At 40.2% G+C, this 12054-nt stretch overlaps 1 protein-coding gene across 1 annotated transcript; it reads left to right on the top strand.

The window, feature by feature from the left end:
* Positions 1-12054, top strand: PARL (presenilin associated rhomboid like). The gene is made up of 10 exons (XM_061379292.1): positions 1-108; positions 200-398; positions 569-709; positions 2744-2792; positions 4706-4801; positions 6190-6339; positions 6784-6854; positions 7985-8086; positions 9921-10018; positions 11737-12054. The coding sequence occupies exons 1-10, from the start codon at positions 62-64 to the stop codon at positions 11852-11854; spliced, it is 1071 nt and encodes a 356-aa protein (XP_061235276.1). The 5' UTR covers positions 1-61; the 3' UTR covers positions 11855-12054.

Here is a 12054-nt window from a genome sequence, read left to right as displayed (position 1 = left end):
AGCACCCGCAAGATGGCGCCCGGCTACCCCGGAAGAGCTTGGCGCGCTGGAGGCGCCCAACATGGCGTGGCGGTGCTGGGCCCACGCCTGGGGCCCGAGGCCGCACAGGTACCCCGCCACGCCGGACCGGGGAGAGGAGAGGAGCGGGGCGGGCGGGCGGTCGCGGTGGTACTGACGGTCCGCGTCTTTTCCCCTGCAGGCTGACGGTGCTGCTGGAGCAGCGGCAGGGCTTCCGCCGGGCGAGGCCGCGGCCCGAGGAGCCCCCAGCCGTCACCGCCGCCGAGGCGCAGCCAGGCCCGCCGGCCCGCCGCCGCAGCCTCTGCCCGCCGCCGCCGCCGTCCCGCGCCGGCCGCCCCTCGGCACGCCGCCTCGTCAAGCCGTTCCTGTTCGCGGTGGGGGTAAGTGGCTCCTCCGTGCTGGGGGTGCCGTGTCCGGGGAGCGGGATCAGCAGGGTGGCCTGTGTGTTCGCGGTGCCTTCGTTCACGTTAACGTGTGGGCATTGCTCGGGGCTGGCATAACCTCGGGCGAAGCCACGGGATGGTGCGTTCATTCAGACTTTATCGCCCAGTTCACAGGCTCTGCCTTCGGATCCGCCGCCATCTGGCAGTATGAATCGCTCAAGTCGCGGGTCCAGAGCTATTTTGAGGAAGCCCGAGCAGACTGGTTCGATAAAATGCGGCCGCAGAAGAGGGGGGACTTCAGGAAGCAGGTACGTGGTACCTACAGGTACCTGGCCTGGCCGCACACGGGCAGCTGGTCCTGGCCGCAGCACAGAACACGGGCCTCCGTTGTAGGCGCATCTGCAGCACCGTTTGTACAGCACATACAGATGGGGACAAACAGGACAAGTCACTTGGAGAAATAATAGGTTCTTGGCAAATTACAGGAGATACATTTCCTTACAGGCAAAACTGATAGAATTAGTTCTAGAACACTGTAACCCACAGTACCACTACAGCAAGTATCCTGGGAAAAAACGCCATCTTCACCCTGAAATGTGGGGCGGAGAGGTCTGGAGTAAGTTCGTATGTCCAAACTAGGTAGACCTTGTACTTTTTCACTGTATAAAAGAATTATTGTGGGTCTGAGTATTCTCAAAAGTGAACACGAGTTCCCAAAGTGCACGGAGCTAAATTCTGAACCTTAAGCATAAGATTTGTTTTGAATGCTCTGGCTTCTGAAATGCAGCTATATTTTCACCCTTTACTTCACAAATGTGAGGGTTTAGAGGGCTTTTTTTCCTTTATGAAAGCCTACATTTACATGCAAATACTTTGGGGTTTGGGCATTAAGAACATCGTATGTGCTGTGAGACTTGTTACAAATTTAGTTGACATCCTGAAAATATCAGTTGTTTAGTTTTGAATTAAGTGTATTTAAAACTAAAGAAAATATGCATGTGTTGGTTTTTCTTTACGTGCATGACATTATATGTTAGGGAATATCACTTTGTTTAGTTTGGGTCATCTGCCTGGTTGTGTCCCTTCCCAGCCTATTGTGCATCCCCAGTCTGTTCACTGCAGGAGCAGAATGAGAAATGGAAAAGGTTTTGATGCTGTGCAAACACTGTTAGCAAAAGGGAGAACATTAATGTGTTAACAGTACCGTTTTGGTCAGAAATCTGAAATACAGCACTATGTATAAGCTGCTATAAAGAAAATGAACTTCTAGCCTAGCCAATCCTAGCGCAGCATGCTTTGTTGTTCCATGTATATGTATCAACTGCAGGGGAGATTATGATTGCCACTTAAAATATCAAGAATTGTAACACCTGAAGGAGAAGATGTGATTAGCTATTCAAAAAATAAATCAAAACTGCCCTGTTGTTAATAGGCTTAGATTCCCAATCCCCATCTTCAACTGGGAAGTAACTGGGAAGTCCTACTTCTAAAAGTTTGGGATCTCCCAATAGCTTTTAGTATTTTAGAAAAAGCATGTCTGTTCAGTGTTTTTAAACACGAGAGCTTTGTAGGACATACAGGAATCTCTATCCCGGGTGAGAGAATCAAACATAAAAATGCAATGAGATTGCTACTTTGATATCAAATAATGAATTGTTTCATACAGCATTATTTCCCATTGACTCCAACCTACAGGTAGTTTACATGACGTCCCCATCAATACGGTTGGAAGGTCACTGAGCCATCAATATTTGTCCAACAATGATTCTGAAAGCTGAGGAAGGGAAAGGGGGGTGAAACTTGTCTGTGGGCTGACTGCGCTCAAAATAAACTTTTTCAGGGGTTTTAAACTTGAAGGAGGGCTGGGTGAGCTGGACGCAAGGGGGAATGGATTCCACATCTTGTGAGCCACCTCTGCAAAAGTGACCCTGGCACAAAAGTGGGATCTCTCAAAGGTGGGTGGTATGATGTTAGTCAGCATTAGGGTGAGGCTAGTCACGGCAGGGTTTATGCTAACTTTGGCTAATCTGCTAAAGTAAGCATTATGGGATAGATCCAAGTTGAGTACAAGCAGAGGTAAACCCATGGACTTGTGTAAAAGGATATAACCTCTTTCTTTTTGAAAAAAACTCTTCAGCTACGACGAGTTGTTTTATGAGGAGGAGTATAGATGAGCAAGGAAATGCCAACTTGAAAAGCTGAACCAATTAAAGCTTGAAACTGATTTACCTAACAGATTTCAAACAAATGCTTTCCATTCTTAACAAAGTAGAACCTTAGTGACTGGTTTTGAAATGGCAAGTACTTCACAGTGGCACTAATGTACAATGGTTCTGTTTCAGGTTAACAGCTGGTGGAATAGCCTGACTGAGGGTCAGCGGACTGTGACAGGTTTGTGTTAGCTTACAGGTATTAGACATTCGCAGGAAGAGAAATGTGGCAAACAGGTACAGTATGTTAAAACAGGTGCCTTTCACACCACGTTGAGGTTGTTAGGCACAAAGCATGTTTAAACTTACACCTGCACACACACTATTTCTGCTGCACTTCCTTCACACAACCTGTTTTTTGTATGCATTAAAAAAATTCCTATTCATCAGTGTGAGAGTGTGGGGGATTAGCTGGAATTCTCTGCCGGCAGCATTTTTCTCAGGAAGTGTGAAAAACAGCAGATGTTTTTAAAAGGAAAGGACATATATATTCCACTGATATGTGGCAATAAAATTCCATAATAGTTGCTTCTTGTTTGCAGCATGATACATGTAAAATAACAAAAAAACACCTTGTGAGCTTTCCTTTGGTTATGATGTAGTTTTGATTGGTTAGCCTAACAGCACTTAAAATCCCCAAGGTAAATGTCATGTGTGGTGAGAAATTGACAAGAATTAGATTCAAAGCCAAATGAAGTAGCTGAGCCATATCCATTGTTACATATTCTACTAAGTATTTACTGCATTTACTTGTTAGCGTAATGTTACTTAAATGCTATTTCTGTGTCATTTACTTTTCTACAGAAATATTGTAGAAAAAAAATAGCCAATTTACTGACTCTTTGCAAAGTTGACGCCCAGCCTAAGAACATATCCCATAAGTGCTGAATGTTTTGGGCAAAAATAATCTCAGGCCCTCAATTACTAAGTGCTATCACAAGTTTTGTACGATGCTTTGAAATGCTTTTCAACGTGCAAGCCAGGATACAGATACAAATACTTACTGGGGCAGGGCTGGTGAAGATACCATTCTGTAGTCTCTAGAGTAGTTCTAGTTGATCTAACAAGCAATACAAATTTAAGTTGGTGGACCCTAACCCATTCAGATGCTTACCCTTGATTACTCTAGCAAGATTTGGCTTGCTATACTGAAATAGTTGACAGTACTGCAATGCCTTGGTTTAGCATGCAGGGAAAACACTTCCTCTAATAAGAGCGTGACATAATAGGACAGAGTAGCGAAAACAGAGATCTGTTGACATTTTGGTTCTAGGACTTACAGTTTTTTCACAGTTCCTACAGTTTGTTGCAAGCTTCAAATATAATAATTATGTGACATTTACCATTATGTAAAAGCATCATTATTATGTTCCCCTTTAATGTTTCTAGCAGTTACAAAACATTTTAAATACCTAAACACTTGGATAGAAATAGAGAAGGCACTTTAACTAAGAAACAATGAATTTGTATCATTATGTTTCTAATAATTTACATTCTTACTTAAAATAAGATCACAATAAATATCCATGCAGTAAAAAACTATCTGCCTTAGCAATGCCAACTCAATTTTTTATGCTTGATCTCTAAACAGTATCTTTACAATTCCTTCAAAACAAAGCTTCCCCCAAATTGGATGGGATGTGTACTGTGTGTTTCTGTGGTTCCCCTAGTCTTTTCCCCTCCATGTGTGGTTAAATCTGCATCCTACTGTGCGTCAGATTAGCTGCTTATGTCCAAATGCTGCCACAGAGGCAAGAAACGGGACCTCTTAATCTGGCTCTTGTTTCATGGGTTCTGTATTTGAAGTTGTAACTTGTGTGTCTTCAGTACAGATTTTCTGGACTGATGTATTCATTACACTGTATGTTTAAACAGTTGCAATTGTCATATTTCTGAAAGACTTCTACTTGATAAATGTAGCTTTCAGAATTTGCCTTTGCCTTTTCTAAACTTTGGATACTCCTTTAAATGGAATAGTGAAGAAAAAGTATGTTTCTTGTAAGTGTACTCTTGAATGCTTGCTTACAGTCAGCATTATGATGTATTACACTCATAATTTGCTTTTATGCTTTTTTTTTCCCCTCCTCTTAATAGGTGTTATAGCTGCAAATGTCTTTGTATTCTGTTTATGGAGGCTGCCTGGTATGCGACGGTTTATGTTTACATACTTCACCTCAGATCCATCCTCCAGTAAGTGAACAGTAATTTGGGTGACTTTTCTACACTGTGATGTAATAGAACCTCCAATCATACTGCAGAAGCTTCAGCTGGTACATGGCTTGCTTGTAGCTCCACCACCCACAAGCCATCTCAGTCATGCCCAAACACATCATTCTGTCAACATAGGACATGGTTTGAGGGGAAAAAAGAAGTAATAGATCTCATTTTTAACAACAAAGAAAACACTGGTGCTTTTCTAAATATTGTAATGTCAAAACTGTTGCCTGCTGTCTGGCCTTTTGCTGCATTTAGTAGGATGCAGCTCCTGCCTTTGTAAAGATGAAGATACGATACAGATACAGCACTTACTCCCAGCGATGTCAAGCTGTACAACAGAATGCAAATCATGCCACTCTTTGGGAAGGAGCAAAATAAATTGTACTATGCAGTGCCATTCAAAAAGTAGACTCAAATGTAACCCCCACACCCCTTTAATATTCTGTGGGATGCAGATAGAAGTCACCAGTCACATGCATGTGCACTTCCATCAATAGACAACTGTTAGTCTGTATGTCATGTACAGAGTCCTTGTTTCAAAGCTGTGCTTTGAGTCACATAATAATGAAACCCTAACAAACCTGCAGACTGGGCTTTCACTGTATGTGAAATATTTTTAACAGGTTAAGGAAAGTAAGTTAGTGGTATTGAATGAATGTCAAGCGATTAGTTGGTAGAGAACAGAATGAAAAGGATGAGACAAGTATGCATTAGGAGAATACTTTCTGCTTACTTGTCCTCTTAATTTCTGCTGAAAAAGTAGAAACTCGGCCAATTTGCCACAGACATCCCAAAGCTAAAAGCTGGTATCCAGAGCTGAGCATCAGTCGCTCCAAACACTCCTATTTTAAATAATACTGACCTTCAAACCTGTTAATTGGCACTTTTTGCACTTTCAAGGCTGCTGTTTCAGTGAGGAGAGCTAGTAGCTTGTTTTCAAAAGAAAACTAGCTTTTCTTTGAGCCCATCTCTGTAGCAAAATAAGTTTAGGTAGTTGCTCATAAAAGGCATTAAAAATCTTTCACTATATACATATATAAAAATCTCTTCTTTCCAAAGCATAGGAGATGTGTCATAAGGTAAATGTTTTATATGAAACATTCCCCAGTAAGTAATAAAGACTTTCTAAAGGAGCTGTTCGTACCATTTGTACATCTGTGGGGTCCATGTTGTCCCTTTCAAAGGTATTATGTGGAGTTTGAAATATTTCACATTTCTGGGTTTATTACATAGGATGTATTTCAGAATTCAAAGCATTACTAGCCTGTAGTATGTCTTGATAAATTTCTATTCGGTATGACATGTAAGTTGAAGCATATTAAAGCCTTGACTTTCTTCTTGCATTGTTTTTTCTCTTGTAGGAGCCCTGTGTTCTCCCATGCTGCTTTCTACATTTAGTCACTTTTCTCTGTTCCACATGGCAGCAAATATGTATGTTTTATGGAGCTTTTCCAGCAGCATTGTCTCTCTTCTGGGATGCGAGCAGTTCATTGCGGTATATCTTTCTGCTGGTAATGTTAAATAGATACATATTCACACCACTTTAAATACATATTCACGGAACTGAAGTGTGTGCATAGTAATAGATGCATGATAGTTGGTTATTGTTCAGTCCCACACATTTCTTTATATTAACCGTGCTACTTACCTGCTGTCATACGGAATTTTGATAGGTTTATGATATTTAGCTTTAAAATACCATGAAAATGCAAGTAGCTGGTTTTAATTCATCCTTAGCTACCAAAATAAAATAGCTCAATACAGACTTACAAGAGTTTAGTGGGAAAAGATGACAGTTGATGTTTTAAAAAACGAAACAGCCAACACCACCAAACAAGGAATCCTACTTCACCTACACTAGCTTCTTTATGGAGGTGTTGGGATAACATTATTGTACTTTCTGATGCTTGTCTGCATTGCTGGCATTGTTTCCAACAGTAATTTTTCCTCTCTAGGGGTTATCTCCACTTTTGTCAGTTACGTTGCTAAAATGGCCACTGGAAGGTTTGAACCATCGCTTGGAGCTGTAAGTATCTCAGCATATCGGAGACCTTATAATGGTTTCTGAAGCCACTTTCAAAGCCTGCTGTACTCTTTAACCTGCTTAAAACCCAAGAATATATTTGGGATAATAGAAACTAGAAAGGTTTACCAAAACCAAGTAACCAGGCAGTGATTCCTGTGCAAGAACATGCCAGTTCTTCAAATATGTTAACTCCTTTGCAGCAGGAGCCCAGAACTAATGCCACTTAATGCTTGTAAAGGAGTACTTAACAGCAGGACCTCTTGTCACTGAGCAGGTAGTTCAGTTTTATTATTTCATAAATATTATTTCATTAATTGTGTATCAGTCTTCTCTAATTGAAAACAGAAAGAGACAATGTAATCAGACAGTCAAAATCAGCATGTGATGATAGTGGAAGCTGTTGGGCATGTCATGCAGAAAGGGCAGCACTCCTGCCAAAAGTCTCACAGAAATGAGGCAGGCTGAGGAGGTAGTGTAGTTATCTGTTCTTTACAAGTATTAACTCGCTATAATTTTGAGGTGAACCTAGCTATTTGCCAAGTGTTAAAGGCTTCTTAACTTACTTTATTAAATAGTGTTGATAAAAGCCACAAGTTACAATCTTATTTTTCAATTGGAATAAAAAAACAGGTGTTGAACTGTCCTGCAGTTAGAATTTTGGCAGTGCTGTCTATATATTGTCCCTTTATCTTATGAATAAACTATATCTGGAGCAGGTTAACTTCCCATTAGTCTTACTGATCTGAACTTACTGAAATTGCCACACACTGCATTACTTTACTGTATTCACAGCCTTTCCATTGAGATATTTCATGGATACAAAAAGCCCATGGTCAGTTTAGTACAGACCAGGGAATTACTCATTTCATTGACAAAAGCTTTTTGTCCCTGTCCATCTGTTATTTTCCTTGTTTTGGTACAAGCTTCAGAATGATTCCCTTCATTCGAGATGCCTGTGTTTGATTAATATGTGTTAAATTTCTAGGCTTTACTGGGAAAAAAGCACATTAGCATAATTTGTTATCTTAAAAAGTGGGCTGCATTTGAAAATAAAAGCCCAAGGGAAAATAGAGAAATTTTCCCTTATGTAACATCTCTGCTTACTGTCATGCATTTTAATGTATTTACAGTCAGGAGCTATAATGACTGTCCTTGCAGCCGTATGTACAAAGATGCCAGAAGCAAAACTCGCCATCATATTCCTTCCAATGTTCACATTTACAGCAGGAAGCGTAAGTTCCTTTGAACTTTAAATCAGTTCTGCTCTTAAAACCTTTTCCCCGTATCTTTTCTATCTCCTCTGCACATGTGTCTGTCATTTGTGTTTCTAAGCTATTAGATTTGTTTTCAAAGTGAATACAGGTCATGAAAGTCCCAGAGACTGAATTGTTGCAGCCTAGCACAATCATTGCACAAGTGTGTAGTGGATTGAAAATTGCCCTAAATTCCATCCTCCATACGTCTGTTTCAAATCTGATACTAAGAGGTGAAAGAATTAAGGAGGGACTTGGTTCACCTGTCTGAGGAGATGTGCATACATATACGTACACATTTTTACAGCAACACTTTTTACAGGCTAATCCAATACTGATATGCTCTTTCTGAAGAAAAAAATTATCAGGATGGGAAAAACAGAATGTCACTTCTCAAGGGGAAAAACATTCCAATCCTGGAGGAATACCTGCCTCCTCATTTGGACACCATCTTTCCTAGAATGGTTTGGTACACTGTTGCGGCTTTTCTTCACGTGTAACACTAGGACTCGTTCGTTGCTTAAGTTCTTTTAAGCACATCCACTGCCCCATTTAAGAAAAGTTGCTCATGTGTATCTTGAGCTGCTTTAATGAGTTAATCATCTTTGATCCACTGCTTAAAATTGTCTTGCTGTTTTACTTAAAGCAGCTAAAGCTTTGTTGTTTCAAGATATGCGATTTAGTATTTTTGGGAAGTGAAGCTTACAGATTTAAACAAGTGTTCTTAGATGTAGCCTTCCTGGTTTTCTTGGACTTCTGCTTGAGAGGACCTGGGATGTTTGCTGCTACCTTTTAATTGCATCTCTCCTTAAAAAGATGGCCAGGATAGAAGTATTGGCAGAGCCGTAGAGAACATTGCCATGAGGAAGTATTTACTGCAGCAGTAAAACAAGAGCAGCATTGGCTGCTGTAGTCTAAATGTTGGAATGATTTTAGCCTTACTATATAATTGCATTTTGAAACCTTATGTACTAGGTTTAGATACTCAGGCTACTTCACATATACTGTAATTGTTTTTTAAAATAAACAAGCCAACGTAGCAAGAGAGCTGCTATTCTAAGACACACACACTTAAGGAAAGAAATCCTACTTAAAGTAACATCTCATCCTAACATTAAATCTGTTGGTCTTTTCGGAATGAGGCACTTAGTAAAATTTTGTATAATTACAGTTATGGTGGTTTGTGTCTCCTGAGGATGCTGCACCATTGCTTATGCTCTTTCTGGCCACAGAGTTGTTCAAAATCATCCTCATTTTCTACCTGCCAAGAGATTTGTCATTAGGAAAGTGTGTTGACCAATTTATATTAGATGACAGGGATGCTGCCCTGTATGTTCTGTCCACTGAAGGGTTGTGTTTGGGAGATCAGATGCATATAAATCTAAGCTATGTCAGAACTGGTGAATGAGAATGTTGCTATTACATATTTTGTGGTATCTTTTATACTGTCCACTCTTTCAAGCAACTAAGTAACTTCTGACCCCAGTTTGGAATGTATGCATAGCTTTAGAAGTGAAGATTGGAAGAGACAGAGTATTTGAAAAGGGCACATTCCTACCCTGCGCTGTCCTGTAGCCCTCATGTCTGTATTTTGACAAGACAGTACAGCTAAGAACCGAGTCTGTTTTAAAACAATTTGGTTTAGGTTTTGTTGGGGGGGTGGGAAAGGGGGAAAGTGGTTTTTTTACAGCAATTACTTTGATATAAAATTCATGGAATGTTTTTTGATCCCAAATTTTTGCTGTGCCAAATAGGAAACACTGTTAATCAGTGGCTATTTTATACTGTGACTGATCTGTCCATACCTTTCCAGGCACTGAAAGCCATAATCGCGTTTGACTCTGCAGGACTTGCTCTAGGCTGGAGACTTTTTGACCATGCTGCACATCTTGGGGGAGCCCTCTTTGGGATGTAAGTCTATTTACTAACTTCTGTTTGTTTCATATTTAAGTTCATCCTAATTTTTTCTTCTTTACTTCCTCTTTTCTCCTTTTTTTTTTTGAAGATTGTCTTAAGCAGCATTGAAGACAACTCACTGTTACCCTTGAGTGTTATAAAGTAGTGTAGAAAATGCTGTCAGTCAGTGCTTAGAACTGAAAGAACTGAGCTGAACTGACTTAGAATGATAGATAAGATGTCAGATTGTCCTGTCACCGTAACCTGGCCTGGTTGCCTCTGTCCTGCTCTCCCCAGCACATTGAAGAGAGTCACAAGGCAGAAAAGATTCTCACAAAACACAGCATGGACAAATTAAAATAAATTTAGAATTAAACAGCTGAAACAAGTTTTGTCCCAAGTTTTTTTCTTTAATTGCCAATTTAGAGCTCCAGAGTTGGTATAAGCTCAGGACAAATTCCTTTGAGCAGCCTCTACTGCTGTTTCTCAGTATTGCTGCATTGTCTTTTTGTGGAGCCTTCCAAATTGGGAAGAACTATTAGAAACCAGTTTGTAGGAAACAGTTCTACATTGTTCCATGTTTGGACTACATTAGCTAATGAGTTTTTCCCTTCTGCCTGACTGCAGTGTTTTCTTAATTTGCACACTTGTAACTAAGAGCATTTTTAAACATTTATGTAGGCATTTTAAAAGCCTACCTGAGGTTTAACTAGGCCAGGCAAAGAACAGGTGGGAAACACTTCATTTTAGTCTGCAAACTGTTTTGCCTTTCTTTGCTATTGAGTTGTGCTGCAGTCACCTTTTCTCCCCTTCTCTGGCATCACAACTGCATCTGATGTTGTCTTGCTGATCCATAACTACTTTCTGCCATGATATATCTGTATCAGCTGCAGATTCACATATTAGGCTAGCAGTTGCAGTAAAAAATGTCTTGAGTCAAGTAGGTGAGGAAGACAAGATATGTTCTACCTCTATGTTCTACTCAGCGATCATTTTGGTTTCTTCATCCTAAATCAGGGCTTCTATTTAGCACGTATATCTTTGGAAAGAAGATACATGATTTATAGGAATGGCCTGTTGACCCAGTACTGGCTGATGGAAAATTGATAATTCAAGACTCAGATGTGAAGTTAGACTTGTGGGAGAACCTTCAACCTATTTCCATGCAGTTGCTTCCCCTCCCACCTCTCCACCATAACCTCCCTTGCTGAATTACTTATGTTGCTGTTCCTATATCAAGATATATAATTCTCTGTGAATATCAACCAAGCTAAAACACTTGGATAGATTAAATCCTCATTTAGATGTTTATAGAAGAAAACTTTTTGAATGGAATGTGGCTGTTAATTACAAGGCAGTTGTATTTACATGTGAGAAAAATTTACTTGGTGTTGTCAGTAAACATTAGCACAAAAACCAGACTGTTTTAACAGTCTCTTAAGTAGAAATCATGAGAGCATGAAATGAAAGGCATGAAAACCAGTCATTCTCAGGACTGAAACAAGCAAGAACACAAAAGTTAAATATTAGGAGTCATGAGAACAAGTGGCTTACCTGCCACTGCCACTTTCCAAGAGTGGTGTTCTTTCTGCCTTGGTTTTTCTTGTCTCCTATATTTTCTAGGAGTAGAAATGCCTACAGGCATTTCAGTTACCTGATTTTAGTGATCAGCCTGTTCCTCAGATACAGAGAAAAGTTGCTGTTAGTTTTAACTAGTATTTTCTTTTTCTCAGGTGGTACGTGACTTATGGCCATGAGCTCATATGGAAGAATAGAGAACCACTGGTGAAAGCTTGGCATGAAATGAGGACAAAGAACACAGGAAAGGGAGGAGGTGGAAGATCTGACTGATTCCAATCCTAGAGATTCCTTGTGCCCAAGTGGTACATTACTTGAAGACACGGGATTGAATTGGTTGTCTGCTACACCACATGAAGCCTCTAAGGAGCTGAAGTTTCTAATGTAAATTACAGTTACAGAAATGCGTATCAATAGAAAATGAACTCTGACAAAGGTGGAACAATAAAGGTTTTTATCCTGTTGCTTTCTGA

The sequence above is a fragment of the Neopsephotus bourkii genome, unplaced genomic scaffold, assembly GCF_033783945.1.
Source record: "Neopsephotus bourkii isolate Nb327-2 ecotype Australia unplaced genomic scaffold, CSIRO-AGI_Nbou_v1 NB_1768, whole genome shotgun sequence".
NCBI lineage: Eukaryota > Metazoa > Chordata > Aves > Psittaciformes > Psittacidae > Neopsephotus > Neopsephotus bourkii.
This window is presented reverse-complemented; position numbering and strand designations above follow the sequence as displayed.